Here is a 15,269-nt window from a genome sequence, read left to right as displayed (position 1 = left end):
AATATGGGATTACATGTAACGAGTATATTGATATCTGAAGTTATAACATTCTTAGCTTGATAATAAACAATAGATCATAACTCATCATAGACAATGGAAAGACAATAGAGGATAAACAACTTGTATGAAATACAAACAACACCTTAAGATGGGACCTCCTGTCTGGCTCGAGGTCACAGGGGTCATGTTTCATACATGTCAGTTAGGTGTGAATCTACAACCAGTGAATCTGGTGACTAAGATCTGTACCCCACACATTTTCTGCCTGCATCTGATCATTAATCATTTAAAATTAAAAATGCCCTACAAAACATAGAAAATATAGAATTCATATGTCTTTCACAACAAGCTAAGTATATCAAAACAAGACTCAAAGAGAACCTGGAGAAGATGAGTTGACAAAAATGGTTGAGACCAAATCCAGAGGCCTCACGTCTCTAACCAGCGTGCATGCAGGGCTCTTCAGTTGGTTATCAGCTGTGCAGCTGCCGGGCTGGGCGGACCAGCACTAGTGTAATAAAAAGCATCGTCAGCATTATTCAGAACAGCTCAATCTGGAGGCATTATGTAGATATTTTAACTCCAGTTTTACCAAATTAGTGGTTCTTCATCTGGGCTTCCCTTCAGTTCTTCGTAGTGTTTATTCACCTTCACAAGCTCCGATGTAACGTCTTAAAAAAACAAAACCATAATGTTAACATCAAGTTCACTATTAATCACACTATTGAAATTTGTTGACCTATTCATTTCTATCAAATATTTTGAGTATTTTTAGTGATCATCATGTTATTATTCTGTAACGTTGTCTTTACCTGGGATTGAGACACCATCAGTGTCGAGCGAGAGCTCCATTAATTTCTTCATTGTTTTTTCCAGTTTGTCCAGGATGTACTTCTAAATTAGCATAAACATCTTTATCACTCACAGACAAAATGTGTCTTATAACAGCTGAATGTTTGTGAAAGGGCCTGCAGTGTGTTAGTAGCAAAAGCAGCATTCAAAAAGAGGCATATTCCACTTGATTATATATATGATGACCTAGAATTGTAGATAAAGATTAGCAGCACAACATGTTTGACTATATCCTCATCCGACGTATAATGAAATGTTACCAACCGTCAAGTCATCCAGCTGTTTCAACATAACAGCTTTAGCTTCCTGAAACATGACGTCTTTTAACCCATGTACGTGCTTCTCAATAGTTTCTCTCATTTTTTTCAGCATGCCCTTTCCTTTAATTTGTTTTGCTTCTACAATAAAACAGAAAACATTCGTCAATTAAATGTTATTATAATTACATTCTGCACAATTATGATGAATAATGTGCATTTTTACAGTGTCAGGTTTTATATGTGATGATCTTTATCGTACCGTCATAGCATTTCTGCATGTTTGTCTTAATTGTTGTCGTCAGGCTGCTGTAGATCGTTTTCTTACGGTCGCGGATGATTTTGTTGAGTTTTGTCTTAATCTTTTGTTCCTAAGAGAGAGAATATGAATCGAAGATCCACAAATTTTAAATAAAATGAAGGCAATGTACAAATAACGCTCTTCTTGCCCCCCCAGATTTTACCTGGAAAAGGAATAAAATATATAATCAGATTTACAGAGTAGGACCAGGTGAGGGTGCATACATATACATTCTTCCCACTGATGTCAGACCACCTCAGAATCTCCAGTACGTTGCCATGAATATAGTCAGGGTCATCAGCTCTGCAGCAGCAGACTTCTTCATAACAGTGTATATATGTTAACAGCTAAAAACATCTATATTTAATTTATTCTCTCATGTTTAGTCTTCATGTCTGAAGCCTTTCTGACCTGGACTAATAGCTTCATATAGACTAACGGTCCTATTCTCCTTTTACCTCTGTACTGAGAAATATCAGTTGCAGTTCGACATCTTTGTATTCGGTCTTCTCGCTCATCATCTTCGTGTCAAGTGAAAATGAATTCAGGACTCCGTTGAAAGGTTCACATTCTCCTTCATTTCTGAAACAAGTTAACAAGTTGAAATGTTTCATAAACGCATCATTGACAAGTTTGTATTTCAATCATGTAATTTGTATGTTTGCATTGTATCACATAACTTGTATAACTGTATAATGTACAATCTGTTAATTCTAGACATTCTCCATAGTTTGTACAATTAGCCTGCTCAGGGTTTATGTCTTTATTAAGTCATTTCTTACGGGAAGGTCTTCTTGAATTTCTCATCAATGCTCTTAGTCAGGCATGAAGATAACTTCATATTGAGGTTTATTTGTTTCCCCTTTTTTGTCTTGTGGATGCCATCTTTCTCTACTATATACTTCAATGTCATGTGGAAAGCACAACCTGACTTATCCTGAAACAAAACAGACAAAACAGAAACATTTGTAAGACATTCATATGAAGTGCAAAATCTGTTGTAATGATGTTGTAATAATTCAAATACGTACAGGATGTATCACCGACTTCAAGTGTTTTTCACATAAACTTTTAGATTTTTCAACCCCCTTACTGAGGCAGTTTTCAAAAGCCTCAAAAGTCACTTTCATTTGTTTCCTGACTTTATCAAGTTCAACCCTCATCTTTTGTTGAAGGACTGTGTACACAGTTGTCTTCATGTCATCCTGAAATCAACAACAACACATTCAGTATTCAAAGCAGTGAAACCATTCTGCTACTTGACTCAGTTTTCTTGAGTTATTCACATTTATTAAAAATGTTGTTGATTTTGAGTGAGACCATCCTTCAATTACTGTTGTTATGCAGCCTCTCTGAAGCAACACAAAATGTATGTGTGGATGACATTACATGTAAGTAGTCTGTTTTTGACTTTATGTTTTCATATGTATTATTTTCTGTCACTATTGATGATGAAAGACAAAGAAAGAGATTATATTTCTTGATCTTACCCCTCCTCCACGGCTGGCCCCTTGAATCAGAGAGAGAATCCCACGAGCTCCAGACACATAGTTTAACGTCTCTGAGTGACAGTCATTGAGATCCTGCAGAAATTCCTGAAGTTTGGGTATTTCTGTAAAACAAATGTAGTTTGCTGCTTAAATAGTCAGAAAACATACTTACATTTTATTGCCATAATCCAATTAGTCATTCTTGTTTGTTTTGTTAAAGTAAAGTAAATCTAAATGTGCTCATATATGAAGACTTCACCTACCAGTGTCATCTGGATCTAGATGTTCCTGTTTTAGAAACTCTTTGGAGCTCACTGTGAACACTTTGAGACTTCCATCACTGAAATATTTCTGAAAAGAAAAAAGTTTTGGTTTTAAGGCATGCTTGCAGTCGTAGACAATCTTTATGTTCTACTTTCTGTCAGTCTATAAAACTCACCTTAACCTCCTTTAGATTGCTGAATTTATCTCTCACTGCTTTCTTGACTCGATCGTTTGTTTCCAATATGGAAGGACGATTAAAATCTGGTGAACTAAATGAAAATATTTGCATTAATTTGCACCTTATACCGTTTTTGGAGAACTGAAACCTCAAATTCCAACTTTTTTTGCATCCAGAATAAAAGTCTAAATGATCTCTTTTAAACCTGCAGCTGTAACTATCGAATCCACCATTTATACTGAAATGATCACTTTATTTTACAGGTCCGTGATCTAATAGGAAGTTTTCTTTTAACATATATTTACTGTTGGCATCTGAAATCACTTACCTGTCTTTTGAATGTTCTGAATCGCCTGAATCTTCTGAATCTTCTGAATCTTGCATGAGGTCAGACTTGGTGCAGATAAAGTGAATGTGCTCACACTGGCCACCATTTCCCATGAAGCTAGAGGCACTTTTCAGGATCTCCCAGGCTTCTCGCTCTGATGCAGCTCGATTTATTTCAGTCACGAGCCACACAGTGGAACAACTTCCAACGACCTGAAGGGACATGACAGCAAGTTAATTATGATGGTTATCAGTATTTTGTAATAACATGATGTCACAGTTTGCAGATAACACAGTAATACACTAAACAGCATTGTATGTGATGAATTACCGTTTTCCACATCTCGTCCCTGCTCTTGTTAATGTCCCCATTTCCAGGAAGATCCACAAGTGTGACGTGCTTCAGAAGATCATTATTTGGCACCTTGATAGTCACACAGTTCACTAGTGGCCAATACCACCTCTTTACGACTTTACCATCTCCATCTTTTGGGTCGCTTCTTGTGTATCTGACTAATTTAGCAGATAGCTCTTTAGCCTGCAATAAATAATAAAATGAGATTAAGTCAACGTAATGCGATTTCATTCATAAGCACAGACTCCAACTTCAAACTGCTTTACAAATTGCACAAAATAATTAAAACAGGAAAATATAGAAAACAGGAGCAATTAAGTAACCCATCATTGAAACAACAAAAGCAATTTTGGATCAATAAATATTAAATACTAAACCGGAAGTGGACACAAAAGTGCAATTTTGGGTGACAATTAGGTTTTAAATTGATGACGATCAGATTTTGACAGTGCCTAAGATTATCTTGGTCATAGCAAGTATGTTTATCATTGTTGCATGTTGACCTTTGACAGTCAGCAGACCCCGGTCTGATGATTACGTGTACAGGTCCCCTCCTCTTCATCCTCTACCTGCTCCCCCTTGGTGACATCATACGCCACCATGGTCTCCAGTACCACTGCTATGCTGACGACACCCAGCTCTACATCTCCACCAAATCCACCACCCCCACCATCCACTCCACCATCACCAACTGCCTCACAGATATAAAAACCTGGATGCAAGCAAACTTCCTCAAACTCAACACTGACAAATATGAAGTCCTCATCATCGGCCCCAACTCATTAAACAAATCCCACCACAACTTCTCCCTCTGCATCGATGGCATCACTGCTCCTGCCTCGGGATCATTTTCGATCAAACTCTCTCATATGAACGCCACGTCAATCACATCACATCCCTCTTCTCCGCAGCCGCTGAAACACTCATCCACGCCTTCATCACCTCTCGACTGGACTACTGCAACAGCATCCTGTACGGCTCACCCACCAAAATCATCAATAAACTACAATACATCCAGAACTCAGCTGCCCATCTGCTCTCCCACTCCCGCACCAGAGACCACATCACCCCAGTCCTTCAAAACCTCCACTGGCTCCCCATACAGCAAAGAATCCAGTTCAAGATCTTCCTCATCACTTACAAAGCCCTCCACAACCTTGCCCCTTCATACCTTTTGGATCTCCTGTACCATCACACTCCCAACCGCAACCTCAGATCTGCCGACGCCAATCTCCTTACCCCCCCCTACTCTGTCAAATCATCGGACCTGGGGGGACAGGGCCTTCTCTGTTGCTGACCCCTCCCTCTGGAACGCCCTGCCCCAACACCTCAGACATTCTTCGTCACTCGCCACTTTCAAAACTGCACTTAAAACTCACCTATTCAAATCTGCTTTTAACCTCTAAAGTCAGTCATGTTTGTTTTCTTTCTTTCTTTTCATGTTTATTTTATTTTTTTCTTACTGTTATGTCGTAGATCTTGCTCTTATTATAAATGCTTCTATTGATTCTGTTTTTAACATGTAAAGTGTCTTTGAGTGCCTTTTAAAGCGCTATATAAATAAAATGTATTATTATTATTATTATTACATGACGGTTCATATGGATAGAGCCTGAAAGAAACATAATGTGGTCCTAAAGAATATTTTTAAATCAATCAGATAAAGATTCAAGGTGTGCAATAATTCAATTTCATTAATCACATTCTGGACCACTGTTGCACAACAATCAGCAGGGCCTATCACGCCGTCCCTCGTGCTGCACTGGGACTCTCTGACCATGTCATGGTCTATCTGATTCCTTCATACAGGCAGAAACTCAAGCTCTGCAAACCTGTGGTGAGGAAATTCAAGAAGTGGACCAGTGAAGCTCTGGAGGATCTTCGGCCGTGCTTGGACTGTACAGACTGGGACGTTTTCAGGACTGCTACCAACAGTCTGGATGAGTACACAGAGGCTGTGACTTCATATATCAGCTTCTGTGAGGACAGCTGTGTTCCATCAAGCACCAGGGTGAGTTACAACAACAGCAATCCCTGGTTTACAGCAGAACTCAGACAGCTAAGACTGCAAAAAGATCAGGCTTTTAGGAGTGGGGACAAGGACTTGTATAAAGAGTCAAAATACAGGTTTAGCAAGGCGGTGAGAGACGCTAAACGACTGTCCTCTGAGCAACCGCAACACCAGCTCTCAGCAAGTGACTCTGCTTCTGTCTGGAGAAGTTAAGCGTTAAGTGTCCCTGTATAAAAAGGGATCATGAATGGAATAGAAGGGGTCAAGTACTGATCCTTGTGGTTCTCCAAAGGTCATGCTCACCTGCTGGGAAGTAAGGTTGCTGAATGAGATAAAATTATTACTATTACTATTACCAGCTGAACAAAAGCAGTGTTGAGATTTAATAATACAAGATGTCATTTAATCTTAATGTAAAATGTTTTGGCACAAAGATGGAGGTAAAATCCTGATTGGATGTTGTTAAAACAGTTATTAATATATTTAGTTACTGGCATACTAACTTCTTTATGATTTTTCTACATTTTCTATGGGTTTGTAGTTATTGAGGACAGGTGCATCAAGGCCATTCTGTTTTTAAGTAGAAAGTTTCACAAACTGATTTTACTACCGTTGAACTAAACCAACCTGGAATGGGTAGGCAGCATGCATATTACATAAACCTCAAAAACATTTCCCTCTGTCAGACAGACAAGAAGGCTTCTTATGAAGTGATACAAGATTTTACTCTTACTCACTGTTTCAACTGTCAAAGTCTTCCCATTGGAAAGGAGAAATTCTGGGATCTCTTTGAAATATTTGTCATTCATGAGGTCATCAGATTTGTCTTTCCAGTCTTCTCCATACAGCGCTGACAGCTTTTCAACTATGTCCCGAGAATCATCGTCATCTTTCTGATCACTTTCCTGATCCGCATCCCCAAGGAAATTTTTAGAGAACCACAACTCATCTTTCCACTCCTAAATAGAATTTAAAAAATACCTTTAACTTGGTTTTATTACCTGGCATACATTTTTAAATAGCTTCAAGTAAACAAACATATTCAGCTCATTTTACCTCTTTTGTAATGAACTCAATGTTTGCCTCATACTTTGAGTTGTCCTTGTTAGCCTCCACTTTAATCATGACTGAGGTACATGCTCTGACGTTTCCAGAGGGCAAGAGATTCTTCACTCCAATGACGGCATTTATCAAAGAGCTCTTTCCAGCCCCGGTTCTGCCAAAGACACCGACCACCTCCCTCTTGTCCATCTCCAAATCCTTGATTTTCTTCCTGTTGTACAAGAGTTTATGTGCGGGTTAATTCATTTGTTTCAAAAACATGAAAACACTGACAGAATGTGTCAAAATCAGAAAGAGATCCGTCTATGAACAGCCCTCTTCATCATATTGTACTATCTTCAGTAGAAGTAATTTGCTGTTTTTCGAACAAAACTAGAGTCAAGTTGCAGTTTACATCCATGTCTTTCCAAAATGTCATCACTTCATCATTTCATCCTATTAGACATTTGTGTGGAATTGTCATAATTAGCTGAATTCTTCAGTTATGATGAAAAATGTGTTTTGTGAGGTCACAGTGACCTTGATCTGTGACCATCAAATTCTAATCAGTTCATCCTTGAGTCCAAGCGGATGTTTGTGCAGAATTTGAAAAAGATTCCTTCAAGACGTTGGTGAGAAATGGACATACTGTGGCATCACAAGGGGCCAGGTATTTGAGGGGTGCTACATTTCCTTTGTAGATCAACAGCCACACCACAAAATGGCTGCCGATCTACACACTACAACTCCCAGAATGCCTCACCACTCACCCAGGTGTGGGTGTTTAAGCCACCTAATTGAGGCAAGACTAAAGAGATGCAGAAGGAGAGGAGAGGAGTAGCCAACTGCCAATAAACCTTGAAGAAGAAGAAGAAGAAGAAGAAGAAGAAGAAGAAGAAGAAGAAGAAGAAGAAGAAGAAGAAGAAGAAGAAGAAGAAGAAGAAGACGATAACATATTAAAATGAAACATTGTATAAACTTTATACTTACGTCAGGAACTTGTTGAGCTTGTTGTCTCGGGGAGGTATTTTCTGATGGACACATCTCATGATGGTTTTCACATCAGACAGTATGATTTCTTCTGTCAGAGTGAAAGTAAAGAACTGTTCAGCAGGAACCATGAACCAGTGAATCAAGTAAGCGGTAATGCAGAGCGTGAGAGGAACTTTCTCTGCCATACGGCAGCAAATGAGTGTTTTCTGTGGCCAAGATATAGAAACAGACATTTGCTACGTAAGTAAGCTCAGTACAAATTGTATTATATAACAATGTTAATCCTATAGTAAGTTGTAGGTTGCCATTGTTTGGAAAGTATTATAAATACCTGAGTATGATCCTGGTTTGTTGGCAAGTCGTTGTTTTTTAGTTGGTGATTGCCATTGGCTGGACTCGCCCTGAAGATCTGACTCTCTCTTTCCTTTTGGATATTTTTTGTTGGGAAAAAAAAAGCAAAAAGAAAGGTTTGTTGCTTCTACCTCTCACAATATTTAAACATGGTCTCGATATAGTTTCTTAGTCAAAGTAAGATATTACCACCGTAAAAAACGTCAATGAACACTACATGTAACCAATAAGATAAAGTATATCTCACCTTTATCACTTGTGTCACTGGTGGACAGACAAACCTGAGGATGAACATTTGTGTCTTAAATCAATACTAAGTGGCCAAGTAAAAGTTTGAGCAGACAATAAAAATATGATCTATATAATTACTGGGACTACAGATGGAAAAATAGCCTTTTGGCTAACTCTGGCGCATTTGCAGAAATGTTTTTATTAATGTGCACTGTCCCGTTCAAATAAACCAATAAAAATAAAAGAATAATTATAATAAATGCCTTATGATACCTGGGTGCTTGAAACTTACTTCAGCAGACGAATCAACCGTTTCTGGATTTGCTGTGTTTTGTTCCTTCTAGTGACGAAAGAAAATAGTTGCAAATCCATGATAGTAAATAAATGTTAAAATTCTAGCACATGCTATTATTGTTAATGAGATATTATTATCAATTATGTGTCATGAAAACAGAAGTATGTGCTCCTGTAAATTATAAATACAGTATTTGTGTAACTTGTGTTCACAGTACAGAACGTTACCTTTAACATCTTGAGTTTCTTCTTGAATTTTGACCTTGGTCCCACTGTTGGGATCAAGTCTGCGATTTCTTGATCATCCAGACAGTAAAGACTTTCCGTGTCAATGCCTTGTTCTGCAATTTAAAAAATACAGAGTTGAATCTCAGTCATGCAAAAATATATTTCAAAATGCTGCATAAATCTATTTTATAAGAGTATTACAGCCTGAATATAGCGTGAATGTATATTGATTGTATTTTAATCATTTGTCACACTTCAGTCTTGATTTCAGCACCACTGAGAATCTTATCTCAACAACCTACAAGATACAGAACAGCGGTTACTCAAGTAGTTAGTTAATGTGTCTCTTTAACGGTGTGAAAATGTCCAAGGTCTTTTACCTTTTTAAAGCTTTTATAATCTCTAAACAGAGACAAACATTTCCAGGATTAATCAACACTGATCTCTCCCATTTTCTTAAAACTGTCTGTAAAGAATATGTCAGCATTGTACTGAAGAACACCATTGCAGCATTTTTCATAGTTCTTTTAGTTCTGTAGATGCTTATACGTTTCAGTATTGTTAGGTCATATCAACACTGTATAAAATCGTTGCCCAAAAAAGAGGCATGGTAATACTTCACCTTCAAATCTTGGTATCAACTCGCTGAGACTCCATTCAGTTAATTTATTACCAACAAATTCATCCATGACCATGAACGGCAACTGGAACAAATAATCATGCTTTAAATGAACCACTGCAACTTTGGAGAATTACATTTCACTGAAGGAAAAGAAGTTATGAAACTTCTATTATCAGACTCAAGGAAATAGCAAAGATTAAGAAAACATGAGTCTAGTCACAAGGAACGGTACAGCTCATATAGACAACAGTTTATACAACAACTGAAACGATTCATCAATTCATCAACTCGTCAATTGCCAGAAAAATAATTTGCAACTATTCTGATAAAGTCAATTTCCATGTTAAAACATTTTATGGCTCCAGCTTCTCGAATGTCAATATTTGCTTTCATTGTTGAGGATCTAAATTTATTTTTTTAATATGTTTAGCCTTGGCAACAGTCCTAATTTAAAAATATTAAATAAAAAATAATGCTTGTTGGACCATTGTGAAGGTCTCACTTTTGGCATCTGGGTAATTGTGACAGCATTTCTCATTGTTTTCAGAATTTTGTACAAACCAAACAATGAAACGATTAAAAGATTAAAATGTTCAGCAGATTAATCCATGATGAAAATGATGATAAATTACCGTCCTACACCAATTAATTAACTACAACAGTAAAATCCTGCTTCCTGCAGGCGTTATAAGAATCTACTGATATCATTGAATAACAGGCATACGGGCTATTTTTCTGCATTGAAATACGTTCAGTACCTTTTCCTGAATAAACCACTGCAGCACCAGACCTGTTTAAATACTCTAATGCAGGGAGCGTCACCGTCAGCATACGTTACGGTTACGCAATCTCCATGTAGCGTTAGATATCTGGCAATATGTTGTTTGTCCCCAAGAGTACCAACTCTTCATCAAGTCGGGATAAGGGCACTTCATGAATTAAATTCTAGCGTGTAACTTTACAGCCTTTTGTTTGTTATTCACGGAGATCTTCCGGCTTTACGGTCAATAAGAGATTAAAAGAGAAAATGTCAATAAGAAATAAGAATTTCCTTAATATCATATTAATTTCAACAGTTACCTGTAGCGTGTCGGCAATAGATGTAGATCAATCCCGTCCTCCAGGTTTCCAGCGCGCGGAGGAGTGCTTTGCTCCCAATAGTTGTCCGACTCCACACAATAAACTAAACCTGAAGTGTTTTTGATTCCTGGTTCTGAAACTCCTCCCATGATGAATCTCCCTACTTAATTATGTATTTCTTTTATTCGTTCTTATGAAGATTTCGACACAAGACCGTGTTCTGCTACACAAATTTGTTTGTACTTTTGTCAAATAATGTGGGTAAAATGATGCATAATTTAGCTTTTTGAGTCTCAAACTGTAAATTACATAATGTTTGAACATACTGAACTAAATACTGACAACTGAAACATTAAAGGGAGGAACTGTTTTGTAAGGGGGGCACAAGCCCAACAGGCTGGAAACCACTGTTTTAATCTTCAACATCACATTTTATGAGTTTATCAAATATTGAAATGTAAAATCTTACTCTGAAAAGTAACTAACTGCAGCTGTCAGATAAGTGTGCTGGTGTATGAAGTATAGTATTCCCCTTTGAGAGTGGAGTTCGATGTACAAAGTAACTTAAAAAGGAAAAGTGCCTCAAAATAGTACTGAAAGTATACTTGGGTTAAATGTTCTAAGTTGATTTTCACCAGTGTTAAAACTACAGGAAGATATATATATGGAGAGAGCGAGAGAGAGAGAGAGAGAGAGAGAGAGAGACTATAATGCCAGGTCAGGCAATACCAGAAGTCCACTATCGTGCACTAAATCTTATAAAGTCCAGTTAGTGGATACTCACTTGTACTGTCAATATTATGTTTCTTCTGCATCTTGAATATGTTGCTAGAAATGTTTACAGTGAAAGATTCAGCTAAATGTTTGGCTATATGTCTGTCTACGGTTTGGTGCTGAGCAGGTAGTGTACAGTGGGTTTCAAGAGCTATTTATCTGAAAACAGCTGCCTGCTGCAACCGAAGATGATGCTCTGAGAGCGCTGAGAGTGAACCACAGCAGTAGAGTTGTGGCCGGACAGATGAAGAATGAGCTGAAACTCACTGCAAAGCTCAAAGGATAGAAGGCTGAAAATATACTGAATTTGTGCTTTATCAATCACATTGCTTGATAAAATAAAATAACACAATCAGTTGTGTTTGTTGTGCATGCATGTGGACACCCATAATACACCCACTATAAGTTGTTCTTGCTGTGAACACCAGAGGGCAGTAGAGTCTATGTTTTGCTGAACAGATGTTTTGATTTATCTCCGCAGTATGCAAGTATTATTGAACAATCTTACATTTAGTTTTTCACTTTTGAACTCTATGTATTCCACTCCTCTGGTGCTCTGGGTACTTTGGACTCTTTTATACTAACTGTCCCCTCCCTGCACTGACAGAGATCACATGGTTTGGTGAGATTAACAGTTGCTGCAACAGAAAGACGAGAACAAATGACAAAGGCATGAACAGGTTAGACATGGTTCATATGAGGAAGTAAGAGTCAATGCTTATTTTAATATTTTATCAGGAAACTTTAATTTTATCAGGAAGCTTTAGGGTCGTTGTTTTTTTCTAGAGGACCACAAAAGAAACGTATTTGTTGTTGAAATGTAGATTAATTAAGAGGTCATGTTTTATATGCGAACTACCTGAAAAGTAAAGGCGTAAACAGGTTAGACATGGTTCATAATGGTAAATAGACTTGTATTTGTACAGGTGCCACCTGATCCATTGTCATTCACATTCATCACATTCATTTATTTCGGGTTATTTAGGACATGGACTGGAGGATCCGATCCAACCGCTGATCTTTTGATTGAAAGAAAACCAGCTTTAACTCTGAGCCACAGCACCCAGGTTAGAAATATTACAGTTAATAAATAGTTAAAAGTCAAAGTCAGCGCTTATTACTAAATGTGCAAATACATAATCCACTTCTGTGATTACAGTTGTTTTCAATGCTAACACACTAACATGACACATAAAGCACAATTACTGAGACTAACACTGTGAGAGCAAAACCTAAGGTCAAGTCTCCAAAACTCTGAACACATTTCTGCTTTGCATCCAATTTGCAATTCAAAGTGACTCTTTTTGTAACACACTGCACACAGGTCACTGCATGAGACACAGGACTCTGACATGAAGTCACTTGTCTTTTCAAAACACTGCCAATCAAAAAGCCACAGCCATGGACCAATTGGCCAATATGTGCCACCTGGTCAAACACCTAATAGCTTGATTGTCAACTCATCAATCAGGATGTAAGCGCTGTACAGTTATTTTATGATTGCTGAAGCACAGTTTTAAAAATAGGGCTAATTTTGCCAAAACATAATTGTTCAGTAAATCATGAGAAACTAGATAAGCCGGTTTATTACTATCATCTAGTTCTATCACATTTTTTATATATGAATTAACACACTTAGAAAACATTTACACTGACCTTTCCACATTCAAATCACAAATCAAAACTCACCGGTTCAAAACTGCTTTTAATGTGTGACTATTATTGTGTACTTTGTGTTTAGTGTATTGTTTTTATATATGATGATTTTAATGTAAAGTGTCTTTGAGTGTCATGAAAAACGCTATATAAACAAAAAAAAGTACTATTATTTTGCAGTAAGAAAGTTTTGTCCTTGAAAGTAAATAATAACCGTAATGATTATTATATACAGTACAGCTAAAAAGTGAATCTGTTTGTGTACTGATATTCTTCCTATTGTGTGTACAAATCATTTATAACTCCCTTAGATCAACAGCAGATTACTCACCAAAGCACACAAACAAACTCATGCAAACAGTTTATCCTGAAGAGGAACTAACCTGAAGGCATACAAGGTCAGCTACTGTTAGAAGAAGGTTTACTGGTGGCCTGATATAATGACACTGATGCTATTGTCTTTTTTCTATTTTTTTAAGTTCATATCGTGACTTAAGTTGTATTAAGTTATTATTTTTAGAAAGGAAGTGATAAGAGTTGTGATAAGCCTCTGGACCAAAAAGCAGTATTAATGATGTCCGTCCCTACATGTGTGTCTGCATGTTCATGTTCTTGCATCAGTAAGTGGCACTTTGAAGCAAGAACAAGCATAATACATAATATTACCATGAATCATTAATGAATAACAACACACCTTTACTAAACCTGTTTGTACATGAAGAGCAATCATTATCAGGACAAACTGACAAATGGTTTGGAAATTAACAGCATCTGGGTTGTGGAGATAATCGTCAGGTGTGACGTATCTGGCCTTAGGCTCAGAAGGCAGGATTTCATACAGAACAAAGGTATCATTAGGTTGAGTGGGTCCATCCACAGAGACATAACCAGTTTGGACACACCCAGTAGAACAGAGTGCAGGTACTCGGGTACAAATGCAAAAACAATGTCAAACAAGGGAAGTATGGAAAGCAAGGGCAACTCTTTTACTCCATACTTTGAGTTTTGCATTATGCTTAAACATTTCGTCTGACCCAGCTGCTTGTTTCTCTTCAACGATGCTGTTTTGCGTGTTGAAATTTAAATTGTTATAACTTGCTGGAGCAGCTTACTCCGCAATGCACACATACAAAGCGAACAGACTTGTGCAGCAATAATGCAAACCATTTATCCTGAAGAGAAACTAACCTTAAGGCATACGAGTAGATCCGAGGAGAACTGAGAGCAAGTACTCTTGACAAAAGAGAACTCGCAAATGTCATAAAAACACTAAGATTAAGGAAATGAACAGCATCTGGATTGTGTAGATTCGTTTTTTCCTTGTTTCAAGAACACAAGGCTCCTGTGTGAACACACCTACTAACAGGTCTTAACTACTATTGTTAGAATTGATCACACATTTATAATATAGTGTTTGTGGTGTGTGTGTGCAATAGGTGTGGGAGGACCGGATGTACTCCAGGATGGACCCGCTCTAAAGGGCCACCGCTGGAGGAGGAACCCCGTGTGATTGGGCACCTCGCTCGGTTATTAAGGGCAGCTTCAGGACCCTAGCCCTAACACCCCCAATTTAGATGCCAATCTGACCCCTATTGCTTCCTAATACACAACATCTAACGTCTAAACATCATAATCAACACAGCAGCATCACATATTGTTAGGATCCCTGTCCCTGTCTGTGTGCTCCTGTTTTTTCCCCTGTCTGTTTTCTTATTTGAAGGCCATGTGCTTATGTTTTGTTTTTGTGTCAGCCTATAGTTTCCACCCCCGAGTTCCGTCCTCTACCACGCCCCTCTCCCCAGGCTCAGCTGTGGGGAATTCCAGTGATCATCTCCGACTGACTTAAATACCCCAGCCTCCGGCGCGTTGTCAGACCGTCCGGTTACCAGTCTGGTTCTAGTCCACGTAAGTCTGAACAGCGTTTTCAGTGAAGATGTATGTCTAACCTTTCTTTGGCCTCTGGA

The 15,269-nt window shown here is 37.9% G+C and overlaps 1 protein-coding gene across 1 annotated transcript; it reads right to left on the bottom strand.

Annotated features, from left to right (window-relative positions):
• Positions 1-462: 462 nt before the first annotated feature.
• LOC306786694 (nuclear GTPase SLIP-GC-like) lies at positions 463-9,813 on the bottom strand (the record flags this gene model as incomplete). The annotated part of the gene is made up of 21 exons (XM_079281540.1): positions 9,796-9,813; positions 9,174-9,286; positions 8,944-8,991; positions 8,668-8,701; positions 8,401-8,493; positions 8,067-8,157; positions 7,092-7,308; positions 6,773-6,994; positions 4,001-4,207; positions 3,671-3,882; positions 3,340-3,433; positions 3,164-3,251; positions 2,901-3,022; positions 2,496-2,615; positions 2,193-2,347; positions 1,869-1,992; positions 1,372-1,480; positions 1,117-1,250; positions 813-894; positions 593-671; positions 463-508 (listed from the first exon to the last, which is right to left on the bottom strand). The coding sequence occupies exons 2-21, from the start codon at positions 9,180-9,182 to the stop codon at positions 463-465; spliced, it is 2,286 nt and encodes a 761-aa protein (XP_079137666.1). The 5' UTR covers positions 9,183-9,286; positions 9,796-9,813.
• Positions 9,814-15,269: the final 5,456 nt, after the last annotated feature.

Source organism: Melanostigma gelatinosum (assembly GCF_949748355.1).
Source record: "Melanostigma gelatinosum genome assembly, chromosome: 13".
In the NCBI taxonomy this organism is placed as follows: Eukaryota; Metazoa; Chordata; class Actinopteri; order Perciformes; family Zoarcidae; genus Melanostigma; species Melanostigma gelatinosum.
This window is presented reverse-complemented; position numbering and strand designations above follow the sequence as displayed.